Source organism: Nyctereutes procyonoides, unplaced genomic scaffold, assembly GCF_905146905.1.
Source record: "Nyctereutes procyonoides isolate TBG_1078 unplaced genomic scaffold, NYPRO_anot_genome, whole genome shotgun sequence".
Classification (NCBI taxonomy): Eukaryota; Metazoa; Chordata; class Mammalia; order Carnivora; family Canidae; genus Nyctereutes; species Nyctereutes procyonoides.
The window spans coordinates 16,127,298-16,140,631 of record NW_026575136.1 but is presented as its reverse complement, the minus strand read 5'-3'; the positions used below and the strand labels follow the sequence as shown (position 1 = coordinate 16,140,631).

The following is a 13,334-nucleotide window of genomic DNA, read 5'->3' as shown; positions in this document are numbered from 1 at the left end:
GCACCTTTGATGACCGGAGCAACCCGCCAGAAAAACCCTAATCCCCTACAGCAAAGTGTGGAGGTGTGTGGGCTTGCAGCTGAGGTTAGAACACCTAAAAATCTTTGGGTCCCTATACTGTGGTTATTTGTAATTTGTTTAAAATGTTCCTGAGATCCCGTACGGCAACAGGGGGAAATCATCCTTTTGTTTGGTTAGATTGGGTCTGCAGGACTTCAGTGTGGGCAAGGAGATGGGAGGACCTGCAGGGGGAAGGGGTGCAGGTGGGTGGTGGGAGCCACAAGCTCATGGGCCACAAAGCTCCAGGTGAGGGGCTTTGGGACCCCAAAGCAATTTTATGCTTGTCTTCTTTTTTGAGGAAACTTTAAAAAATTTTTTAAGGTTTTATTTATTTATTTGATAGAGAGAGAGAGAGAGAGAGAGAGAGAGAGAGAGAGAACAAGCAGGGGGAGCAGCAGATGGAGAGGGAGAAGCAGACACCCCACTGAGCAGGGAGCCAGATGTGGGGCTGGATCCCAGGACCCTGGGACCATGACCTGAGCCGAAGGCAGATGCTGAACCACCCTGGGGCCCCTTAATGGAACTTTTTATTTAAGACTAGTATCCAAGAAGAGTATACAGATCATAGCCTGTTCAGCTCAGTTGTGATTTTTTATTGTGAAGGAAATTCAGGGGCACCTGGGTGGCTCAGTGGTTGAGCGTCTGCCTTTGGTTCAGGTCATGACCCCGGGGTCCCGGGATCGAGTCCCACATCAGACTTCCCACAGGGAGTCCACTTCTCCCTCTGCCTGTGTCTCTGCCTCTCTCTGTGTCTCTAATGCAGAGAAGCCTCTGGTGTGATTTTCATGTCGCAGAACAGAGATTCCAGGTGTTTTGTAATGAGGCATTGTGCCTCCCTAGTGAGCAGCCCTCAGCTTGAGGAATTTAGCTTCTTCGAAGTGCCTCCTACCTGCAGCCAGGTGCTTGTCAACTCTGATCCAGAGCATTCAACCCAACAAGAGGCAGGTCCTACTGAAGGTCCTACTGAAGGTCCTACTGAAGGTTGTGTGCAGAAAACCCCAAAAGAAGCAATCAAGTGTGTTTTGCTTCAGTGTGAATTTGAAAATCCCTTCATTCTGGAGAAGACTGGTGTAGTAATGTTGTGGCTTCTTTCCCCTAATGCAGTGGTTCTCTAAGTGTCTCCCCAGACCAGCAGCACCCCAGTATTACCTGGGAGCTTGTTAGAAATGTCGATTTGGGGCCCCGCTTCAGACGTTTGGAATCTGAAACTCTGCGGACCAGGGCTGGGAATCTGTGTTTTAACAAGTCTCCCAGGTGATTCCAGTGTAGGCTCAGGGTGAGAACCGTTGACTTAATGTAATGTAAAACTTATGGGAATGCCTTTATTCAAACAAAGAAAATATTGCTAATTGGTGGGGTGATTTTTTTCCTGGGCTTTTATTTGAGGTAGTGAGGGGAGGTGTGCTGGCCAGAGATGAAGAAGAAATAGAGACTAGGGGCTGGAGACGAGGAGGTGTTTTCATGGATCCATCCAGTGTCTTCTGACCAAGAGAGCATTACAGAAACCAGGAGGGGTGGAGGCGTGAAGACAGTGGAGAAACCAGCTCCCAACACACCTCCAGGTCAGGGCCAAATGTTCTAAAGCTCAGCCGTGTAACAGGACGGGGTTTGGTCAGCCACTTGTGTTTAAATATGTTTGCAACTCAAGTAGGGTGGCCAACATGCCCAGGCCTGCCTGGAGCCTTCCTGGTCTTAGCACTCAAAATCCCAAGTCCCAGAAAGCCCCTGTGTGTTCTTCCCAAAGCGCCAATCAATTCTCCAGTTCTCGGCAGATACTGGGTGGGCGTCCTACAATTCCACAGGTGAAGGGCTCAGTCCTACAAGGCAATCCCCTCTCCCTTTACTTCAGATGCCAGTTGCAAGTCTGGGTTGTCATCTGTGCCTATAACCAACCAGCTATGGATTGGATGTTCCCACATTCTCCTCCTTGGATTTGATGAATTTGCCAGAACAACTCATAGAAATCAGAGAAACGTTTACTGAGTCACTAGTTTGTTATAAAAGGATATAACTCAGGAAAAGCCATTTGGGGGAAGCATAGGGTGAGGTATGGGGACAGGGCATAGAGCTTCTATGCTCTGAGTGTGCTATGCCCCCCCCAGATCTCCCCATGTTCAACAACCCAGAAGCCCTCTGAGTCCCATCCTTTTGGGGTTTTGTTAAGGCTTCATTTTACCTAGGCACACTGGATTCAATCATTGACCATTGGCTGTTGAGCTCAATCTCCAGCCCCTCTGGCCTAATAAGACTACAGGATGGGACTGGAATTTCTGGCTCTCCAACCATGGGGTTTATTCCCCTGGCAACCAGCTTCATCCTTTGGTGAGAAAGGGCTTTCTGCAAGTCACCTCATTAACATGACAAAAGATGCCTTGGTCATTATCATCACTTGGGAAATTCTAAGGGGTTTAGGAGCTCTGTGCCAGGAACAGGGATAGAGGCCAATGGTATATTTAATATAAATCACTGCATTGTGGGGCAAAACAAGGCAATTGGTCAGTACTCACCCTAGTCCAGTGACCGCTCGTTGGAATTACTGGGTGAGCTTTACAATTACGGATGCCTGGGCTCCCCTCCAGAGATGGTGATGGACGTGGTCTCAGGCTCAGCCTGGGCACCAGGAGGTAGAAAGTTCCTCCGGTGACTTTATTGTGGCTAGCCACGGAGAACCCCTGCAGTCTGCTGCCTGAATAGCATTTCTCCTGGTAAAAAAAATAAAAAAGAAAAATAAATTTAACCAAAACAAAAGTTAGTGGTTCTGATGAAGTTAGACTCCTAGCATGTACCACATACAAAAATGGACTCAAATTGGATCAACAGTCTAAATATTACCGATTGCATTGTGGTCATCTGTAGCTGTATAGTTGTAATATATATGTATAACTTATTTATATTAAATAATTAGTTACAACTATTAAAGGACATTATGTTGTTCATTACAAAGTGATAGTACATATCCTATATGATGGTCTTGGAGCATATGATGTAGCAGTGTGTCTGTGGGATGCAAGAATTGCTGAGAGATATGCACATTTCAAAATTGTAAGAAATAATATCGAGGCCCCCTCTAAAATGCAGTATCAATTTCCATTATTGGGAAACTTTAAAAAAACATGAAGTTTCAGGCTACTTTTTTACTTTAACTCTTGAGAATCTGTGTGGGTGGGGCCCAGAAACTTTATATTCTTTCTTTGGTGATTCTGGTACAAGAAGGCTCTAGGATGGGATGGGAACCACGCGATACACCGTCTGGGTGCCCCTGCTGCATTGCCTCCTGCTCTTTATCTTTGGACGAGACTGTCCCATCTCCTCACCAAGGCGACAGGTTCCAAAAGGTCAGGCCTCGGGGAGGTTGTTTCTTCATGTTGTTACCCTGGCACAGTGCCTTGTAGGACACTGCTTGTGGATGATAAGGCTTGGAAGAGTATTTGCAGCTCATATGACGATTTGTTTTTTCTTTTAGTTCCATGGACCAAATGGAGAAAGGAACCCTGGGCCAGCCGCTGCCGATGGCCACGACCCAGCCTGAGAGGAAACCGACATCAGTGATGTCTTTCCTTTCCAAGGTCTGTCACAAAGTATTGGAAGCAGAGGTCCCTCCCCACCAGCCACTTGTAATGTGCGCTTGCCTGACCTGCATTGGTTCCGTGGCTCCACTGAGGAAAAAAGCTTGATGACATTTCTCCTAACACGGGCAGAAAGTTTACAGGATAACAAGATGAGCCAGGAAGACTTTAGCTTGCTGCAAGCTTAATAATAAAAGTATAGAATGAACTGCAATGAATACTGAGAAATAATGAGGAGACTTGGTAATCACTCAAACACCGAACAGGACTGTGGTCCCGTCTGCAGCCCCACACTACGCAGGAGGGTGGGGAGGTGGCTTTTTCTTGACCCTGCCTGGATCTTGCATGTCTTGGTTCTGACGCCAGCATGTTATTTATGCATTTTCCCCCCCTAATCTTAATGGCGCAGATGTATGCATTCTGGGGTGGGACATCCGTTAGGTTCCCTGAAATGCTTGTGGACGTGCTTTGCTAGTTGGGTCAAATGTTGTTGAGAGGTTGAGGAAGAGGAGAACTGACAATTAACCCTGGATTTAGCCCCACTAGGGAGGCATCGACCTCCCTGCAGAAGGGTCAAGAGATCATGGAGAGAAGAACTGGAGAAAACAAGTATAGACACGTCTTTCAAGGTGTTTAACCACAAAGTAGAGCAGAAAATATGGGAGGAGCTGGAGGAGTAAGAAAGGTTGGGGAAATGCCTTGAGATGGAAGCAGGGTAACATTTCTTGTCCATGAAGGATCCCTGTTCTCAGCCATATCAGCTGTCTAAAGCCCCCTTTCTTCTGAGCTTAGCACACCCTTGGTGGTCCTAGAGCACCTGTCCCCCTGCTTCCCCCAGCCTACTTCAACCAACCTTCCCCCGGCCCTGCATTATTTTTCTCTACCTCTTTCCTTTTCCATCTATTTTCTTCATTATGTAGATCAAGCTAATGTGTTTCCAGCAAAAAACAGGTGTCTTTAGGTGGAGAAAGAAAGGCTAAGTTGAGGAGGCAACACAGGATTTTCTTTAGAGAGAGGGATTGGGCTTGGGATGGGTATGACTCTGAACGCTCCCAGATCAATACTCTCTTGGCTTACTGCCCAGGTCTCTTGGAAACTGAAGTTCCAGAGGCGGGAGTCTCTGAAGAATGCATTTTCCATCTTGGCAGAAAGAGCCCAGGACCCCAACGATAAAAAGCGTCACATGGCAATGAGAGGCCTGGGCACCATGGCCTGTGAGACCCCTGACAAGGTAGGAGGGGAAGGTGGCATGCCCCACCCTCATGGCCTGGCATCCCAGGGCTGAAAGATGGCGCCTCATGAACTGGTTATCTGTTGCTTGTGACAGATCACCACAGGCCCAGCACTCATCCTCTAGCAGTTTCCTTGGGCCGGGAGCTTATATGGCTTGGCTGAGTCCTCTGCTCAGGGTCTCCCAAGGCTACAATCAAGGTGTGGGTCAGACTGCATTCCTTTCTGAAGGCTGGCCTCCTCTTCCAAGCTTCTGTGGCCATTGATGGAAGGCAGCTCCTTCTGGTTGTAGGACTGAGGTCCCTGCTTTCTTGCTGGCTGGCCCTCAGCGTCTTGAAGCTGTCCTCTCATAGCATGCGAGCTTACTTCTTCAGGGCCAGCAGGAGAGCCTCCATCACTCATGCCTGCTACGATGGACTCTTACGTAATGTAATGTAACCACGGGAATGGTGTCCCGTCACTGTTGTCATAATCTGTAGGCTAGAAGCAAGTCACTGGTCCCTTCCACATTCAAGGGAAGGACATTGTACAAGGTATGGCTCATTTGGGGTTATTTGAGGGTCATCACACCTCAGTATTATCAGCCTTGGGAAGCAGAGCTGCAGATGCGATTAATGCACACCTGGACATCACCCTCTGCAGTGCTTTTAATTTATTTTTAAATAGTCTATCCCTGTTTAGTAAAAGATGTTTCCCCCACCTCTGCTTTTATCATCTGTCCACTTCAGTGACCATTTTGTCTCATCCTCTATAAAAGTACCACTGTGCCCCAGATGCCTAGGTCACCTGGCCCACCACACTCCTTGATGTGCCCTTCCGGCCTCATATGCTCATAGGCCAAGCTGCAGATTGCTTTTTCTGTTCTTTTTTTCAAGACAGAGCTGGCTCTTGGGTCAGGTTAATGGAAACATTTGTATTTCAATGAGAGGTGTTACAGCAATTCCTGAGGAAAGCCATACTCTCGGGCCAAGTCCTAGGTTATTGAAAGATTAGAGGTCGGATCGCTTTTCAGCTCCATGGGAGCAATTTCTGGGCTACTCATGCTTTTCAAACCTTGTTCACAGGTGCGAAAGTATAAGAAAGTTGTCCTAGACCTGCTGGTGCACGGACTCTACGACCCTGTGAGTACTGAAGTCATCCACGAGAGCATGAAGACTCTGACCATCATCTTGGGCAAGATCCAGGGGAAAAGTTTGGGCTCTTTCTTTGTAGACATCACTCTTCAGACCAGGACTTTATTAGATGACGTAAGTGAGAAAATTCAGAAGAATTTTGGGTTATTAAAGTGGAAGTGGGATTAGCAATGGGAGCACGGGGTGGTGTGTTGCTCAGAGAACCTGGTCTCTATTATTAACTTATTTACTAAGAGATCGTCAAGAGACCAGTTTTATACTGGGGGTTTGGAAGACATATAAAGAAGGAGGAGTTTTTGTTGTTATAGAGAAGTGAATATACGTACCCCGACGATGAAGATGGTGATGGAGATGATGGTGAAGGTGTGATAACAGTGCCAATGTGTATTCAGTGCTCTGTTACAAATGTGATGATAACAGTAGTTAGCATTTAGTGAACCCTACTGTGTGCCAGGCCCAGTGCTAGGCAGCTTTCCTAGATTATCCCTTAGACTCTTCTCAATAACCCTATGAGGTGGGCACTATTTATCTTCACTTTATAAATGAGGAAACCAAGGCACAGAGAGGTTAGGTGACTTGTCCGAGATTCACAGAGCCAGTAAGTGGATACGAACCCAGGTCCTCTGACCACAGGACCTGCACTCTTCACTGCCAGGTGCCAAGGCAAGCTAAGCAGAGGTGCACTGATACGTCGTTTACTCTGAAACTGTGGGGACTCTGGGATCCCATCCTTTCAAGTTAATCGGCTTGCCTGCTGCAGTTACACACACACACACACACACTCACACACGCTCACACACGCACACATACCCTCTAATGGAGAGATGATACCTCTAGAACAGGAAACCGGCCTCTTACTTACTCACAAAGCACCTTGTGTGAGTTCCTCATACCTAATTCCCCAGGTGGAGCTGCACCACATTAAGAGGAAGAGAAATCTTGAAATTATGGAACTTGGCATTTCTATAGGAGCTTCTGGCCCATTTGCCTCTCCTCCCACTTGGAGAGACAGGGAGAACTTGGCTCTGGAACGCAAGCCTGTCATGTCTGTGGTCGTGGGGAGAAAAGTCTCTATTCTACCTCCCTGGAATGGAAACAGATATCTCCAAGATGTCTAAATCTCTCTGCAGGTGCCGTCTTAGTTTCCAGGACTGGTGTGCCATGCAGTCACTTTTCAAATAGCCAGATTGACTATAGTTTTTTATTAGGAAGCCCTGGTTGTATAGTAACCTGGAAATACTCGTGGAGAGTTATTTCCTGACAGTTTATCTCTATTACAGCACTCGTGACCACCTGTCTTGTGCTGTTGCTCACTTCTGCGTGCGTTCCCTGTCAGATGATTGTCAGGTCCCTAGCAGGCCAGGGTCTTGTATGTCTTACTGCATTAGGGTAGGATTGAATTGAATTATACAAGGGCACCTGGGTGGCTCAGTGGTTGAGAGTCTGCCATCAGCCCAGGGCGTGATCCCAGTTCGAGGATCAAGTCCCATGTCGGGCTCCCTGCATGGAGCCTGCTCCTCCCTCTGCCTGTGTCTCTGCCTCTCTCTCTGTGTCTCTTGTGAATAAATAAATAAATAAATAAAATCTATAAAAAAAGAACTATACACGTGAGCGCATGTGCGTGCACATACCCACACATATAGGTGGAACAGAGGACAGTGAAACACTAAAGCAATTTGTCAAAGTGTCCAATGTGCTAAAAAAATATTTTTATTATTTTTATTTTTTACAGACTTTAGTCATCTATTCACAAGAGACACACACACAGAGAGAGAGAGAGGCAGAGACACAGAGGAGAGGCAGCCCAGGTGGCTCAGCGGTTTAGCACCGCTTTCAACCCAGAGTGTGACCCCAGGGTCCTGGGATTGAGTCCCACACTGGGTCCCCACAGGGAGCCTGCTTCTCCCTCTGCCTCTGCTTCTCCCCCCACTAGTGTGCATGCTCTCTCTCTCTCTCAAATAAGTACATAAAATATTTAATTTTTATTTTTAAAATTTTATTTATTTATTCATGAGAGACAGAGACACAGAGAGGCAGAGACACAGGCAAAGGGAGAAGCAGGCTCCCTGCAGGGAGCCTGATGTGGGACTCGATCCTGGGACTCCAGGATCACATCCTGGGCTGAAGGTGGTGCTAAACTGCTGTGCCACCCAAGCGGTCCCATAAAATCTTTTTAAAAAATAAATACTTCACAAAATGATGAGTGTCTGCCCCCCACCCCCTGCCCATTCTAGTTGCTTCTCACTCCTGAAGATGCCGAGTCCAGCTTGGTTCTCTCTGGTTTGCCTGGAGCTTTCATGGGACCAGGAAACATTGATATAAAATCCCTTCACCAATGGTCAGGAGACTGGGTACTACCCTGGCTTCTTGTCACCTGACAGTGCGGCTCCAGGCAAGTCACTGAAATGCCCTGAGCCTTGGTCTCCTCATCAGGAAAGGGAGATACTTGGACCAGACTGCTCACAGTGGAGAACAAGAAAGGACTGAACCCGGTGACACACGATCGGGGACAAATTAGCCAATAGTACTAAAAGCAGGGAGAGTTGGCAGGGTGTCAGGGAAGAAATACAGTTGTTATTTCTGCTGCAGAAGGGAGAAACGGAGACCACAGGTGTAGAGAGATGTCCTTCCAGAAACACTGAGAATGATCAACAGGAGATGGGTTGAATGAATTACAATGCGGCCATCCCAAATTCCTTTAGGTATCGACATGCAAAGAGCTCCCAGATAGGTGGTTGGGTGAACAATACACACAAGCATGGTGTGCTGCCACTGTGTAAAAATGTGAGAAAGGACTGTGTGATATACATTTTATTCTTTTTCTCCTTAATTTTTTTGGAGGGATGCACACACAGTTTACAACCTTGTTCATTCATGGGAGGGAAATCAGTGGCAGGCAGAAAGGGGTAGAAAGGAGACTTACTTTTGTTAATAAAATGATTTGATTATTTTGAATTTTGACCCATACAAACCCAAAGGTTTGTATCTCTACCTCCAAAATTCTCCAAAAGCAGAGCTGGGAAGCTGGATTATTAGCACAGCGATCCCCAGTCTGATGGTCTTGTCTGCTGGGGAAGACGCTCATTGAAGACCCAGCCTGCCTCCTCTCTGGCCCCCACCTCGGCTGGCTCAGAGCTTTAGACTGGGTCTGACCCACCCCCCACCAAGGGACAAAGAGCGATGGATGGCGGAAATGCATCTGGTGCCGTAATGACCTGGTTTCTGTCCTTTTGTTCCCCGGGGAACCGCAGGAGAATGACCACCTGAGATACTCAGCCTTCATCTTGTTCGGGCAACTGGCGGCCTTTGCTGGGCGGAAATGGAAGAAATTCTTCACCAGTCAGGTTAAGCAGACTCAAGATTCCCTCCTGATACATCTACAGGACAGAGATCCCCAGGTTGCCACGGTGAGTCTGTGACTGTCTCACTGAGTGCATGAGAGCTCGGTGCCATTCCTCAAGCGAGCTGTGGTGCTGCCCTGTTGTGCTGCAATGCTTGACCCTCTCCATTCCCGCCAGCTCTGCTGTGGACACTCAGCAGTGTGGTCACATGAATCCTTGGAGATGCCTGCCCAGTGTGTCATCTCTGAGCAATCGTGCACATTTCCATTTGCTCCTGCCCCACCTGCCCCATCCAGCACCTGCCGCTGGAGAGTGGGGGCCGAGAGGCACTCGGTTAAGCTGTGGGGCAGTAGCCCACCTAATGAGAACATTAATTCATGCCCATTAGCTTCTTTCACTGTAGATTTCCCACTCACAGCCTCTCAATCCCCTAGAGAGGTTTTGTCTTATTCTTAGAGGAAATATGTCCTAACAGGGTTGGATCAACATCAGGCCTGCTTGGGAGTGGGTGAGTATTTTTCACAACCACTGGGAGCAAAAGGTTTTACCAAACCACTTGTCTTCTTTAGGTTATTACACACAAGAGAGAGACAGAGACAGGGGGAGAGAGAGAATTTAGGAATTAAAGAATCCAGAACTTCTTTGATGGGACAATAACCGGGTAAACTCTAAAGTGATTCTCTCCCCTTCAGCCCCAAGTTAGAGATGTGGTCATTTTAGGGGTAACAACCTTTAAGGTTGAGGTCTTCAAACTTCCTGGAAATTACTTTCATACCCTCAGTGGCCCCCAGACCACAGATTGGGTGCCTTGCCCTTCCGTGCTTGGATTATAGAACTCTCTAATGCCTTTGACAATCGAATGGTCATACTGTTTTTCTCAGGCTTGCAAAACAACATTTCGAGCCTGTTCTCCATATCTGAAAGAAAGAAAGGAAAACAGCTTCCAGAGTGAGGAAGAGCAACGGAACCTTAAACTCTGCCGGCAGCTGGTGAGTGAGAGGGCAGGAGAGAATGCTCCCAGAGATCCCTGCCCTCCTGGTGTCATAAAATGACTCAGGCCAATTATGTGTCCATCGTAACTGATCCATCTTGCAATGTAGATGACAAAACGCCCGGAGGATTATGCACAAAATCTATTGGCACATGCAGTGTAGATCCTTAGAGGAACGCAGACCCTGATCTCCACCTCTGAGAATCTGAAGATCCAGCGTCCTCACGCTCTGCGTTGACAACTATCTACTCATTGTAGAGTCAAGGAGGTTTATTGAATCTGCCCCTCACGTGCGCTTTTGCTGATTTCTTTCAGAGCCACTATCATCCAGAGCTCCTGCAGTTCCTCTATGCAAATAAGATTCTGTAAACACAGAGCAGCAGGGAAATTGTTCCAGTGAGAGCACCTTGCTGGGGGGCTGGTATTTCCCCCTCTTTTAACTCTTCGGATGCTTCTGCTTGCTTCTCGTGATTGTAATAGAAAACGGGATGCTCGGAGAACAATTGATGGCAATTGCATGGAATTGTATGATTCTATCCTAAGTAAATTCTAAATTGCTTTCATGTATCTCATTTCCTCCCCAGACGAATTTGATGCAAAGGTACATGCTTTGTTTAAAACATTTAAAGGATATGTAGATTCAGGGCTTATTTCTCAACCTTTCCTTCATAAGTTCATCTTTGTCACCTATCTTCTATTTTTGATTTTATTTTTAACTTCTGAGGCTCAGGAGAATATTACCTTAAGTGATTTTTTAATCTGCTATTGATCCTTTGCAATTTGTTATTGATACGTTTTATTGGCAAGATCTATTTAAAGTTGGCCAAGGGACCAAGAAGGTGGTTTGGAGGATGTTTTTAGCTTCTTGGAACCCTCAACAGTCATTGTTTCCAAGATCATAACGCAAATTTAAAAAGAGAAAAACAAATCTGTAAAGCATGTGTTGAAAAACCTCAGGCTAATAGTAGCGTGTGGAATAAGAAGTAACGTTTATGGAGAATGTTTATTGGACACTGAGTATTACCTAATACTTACTGCAACCCTGTGAGAAGTGCTTTGCAAGTATTATTTAACACTTACAATAACCCTCCAAGAAAGGCACTGTTATTACTCTCATATTCCGGGTGAGAAAACTCAGCCACAGGGAACTAAGTAGCTTACCCAGATGCCCTGGTGAATGTCGGAGCCAGAAGTCAAGACCAGACAACCTGCCTTCTGGAGCCTGTATTCAATCACCACGTGATTCTGCCTCAATGTGGAATAATTGACAGATGGCTAGCAATGTAAAAAAAAAAAAAAAAACAACAACCAAAAAACCCCAAAACTAAACAAATTTAAAAGCCCCCTCAGCTCCTGCTCTATTTAACCCAGTGAAGTTTTGCTTTTATATGCAGTAAAAAACTACATTTTTATTAATGTAGTTTATGATCTAAGTATATATTTTTACTTGTCACTTCTTGACTAATTATGACAATTTTTTTTTGGAGCTCAATTCCAGTTCTATGAGGAGTCATGTGGCTCTTGTAAAAAGTTTCAAGAAAAACCTCTTCGACCCTCCCCCGTTCCCTCCAACCAGTGTGCCTCCCCAGCTTCTCCTATGGACATTCTCGTATTATCACCAGACTTGGCGTTCAAGCCCTACTGGATGACTGTGTCCAGGTTGGGAAATGGAGAACACGGAGGGTCATAAATACTGCAGAGAGATCTTAGTGTCCTTCTGAACACCAGGAGCTCAGTCTTCTGGTCTAGCGCCCCAGAGATAGGACTGTGCAACACGGATGGGGACCCAGGTGTCTCCTAGGGGAGAAGAGCATATGGCAGATGGTGGGAGGGGGCCAGGAGCCAGGCGTGAGTGGGGTTTCTTTCTTCCTATTTTTGAAGCTGGGGTACATGACCCAGGGGTTCTTGGGAGTGACACAGGCTCTGGAGCAGGTGGGACGGTTCTGAGCTGAGACCTCTTTCCCTTCCCAGTCGTTGGCCTGTTTGAAACTATGCTGCAAGGTCCGTTCAGAATTCGATGCAGTTCTCTTAGGTGATCAGCGAGTGGCCTGAGAGACAACTGCATTTTGCTAGCATTCAAAAAGGTGGGGGTAGAGTAGGGCAGGCCGGTGTGTGCTCTAGAATAGGGACATCTGTGTACTTAATACCCCTTCGTTGGTTAAATTGTGGAAGATGCCGTTGAATTGACTTTAGGGTTAGTGGTAGACTGTTCCTTGGTGGCCTCCAGTGAATCATGCCTCCTGACACCCATGCCCCCGTATAGACATCTCCACTGGAATCTGGGCTGGCTTAGTGATCCACTTTAACTACTAGAATGTGCTGAAAGTACCACTGTGTCAATTTTAGGCTAAGCTTTAAGAGCCTGGCAGCTTCCTTTTTTGTGCCCCGGGTGAAGCCAGCTGCCATGTAAGACGTCAGATTCCCAGGAGCAAAGAATGTCTGAGATCACCATTTTGGAGGGAAGACCAAGCTCACTGCATGGAATGCCATGTGGAGGACAGCTGAGGAGCCCAATCCGCCACAGAGTCGGAGGTCTGGACCTGTGCACAGGTTGGCCGATCCAGCCAGCCCCCGCTGGGCAAGCCACCCCAGCTGACACCACGTGGAAGAGAGACGGGCTCCCTCCGCACAGCCCACCCCAAATTGCAAAATTGTAAGCAATCTGATCAAATGACTGCGGTTTTAAATCACTGCTTTTTGGGATAGTTTGTCCCTCAGCATTAAGTAACCTAAAGAGATTCCTTATCATTAATTTTGTCGTTTGGCCAGGTTGGTTTTGCTCTCACTAAGTCCTCTTTGAGTTTAAACTCTATTTCTAGAAATGCATGTTATCACGGCATTGTGTGCCGGGAGCCAGGGAAGCCTTGCTTTTGTACCACACAATGCCTTGTTCTTTTTGTATCTCACCTTGTGCATCACTGCGCCCAGCAGGTAGCAGATGATGGAGAGACATTTGCTGAATGACGAAATAGTTGCAAATTGTAGGGAGAACAGAGTCCAAACCAGTTTGTTA

At 46.9% G+C, this 13,334-nt stretch overlaps 1 protein-coding gene across 2 annotated transcripts; it reads left to right on the top strand.

Annotated features, from left to right (window-relative positions):
* Positions 1-3,527: 3,527 nt before the first annotated feature.
* Positions 3,528-10,690, top strand: LOC129495600 (protein maestro-like). Of its 2 annotated transcripts, XM_055303268.1 has the most exons (6): positions 3,528-3,626; positions 4,711-4,857; positions 5,921-6,103; positions 9,241-9,396; positions 10,212-10,319; positions 10,637-10,690. In XM_055303268.1, exons 1-6 carry the CDS (start codon positions 3,528-3,530, stop codon positions 10,688-10,690), a joined length of 747 nt encoding a protein of 248 aa, XP_055159243.1. The 2 variants fall into 2 exon arrangements, with proteins under 2 accessions (XP_055159243.1, XP_055159244.1); XM_055303269.1 differs by lacking the exon at positions 9,241-9,396.
* Positions 10,691-13,334: the final 2,644 nt, after the last annotated feature.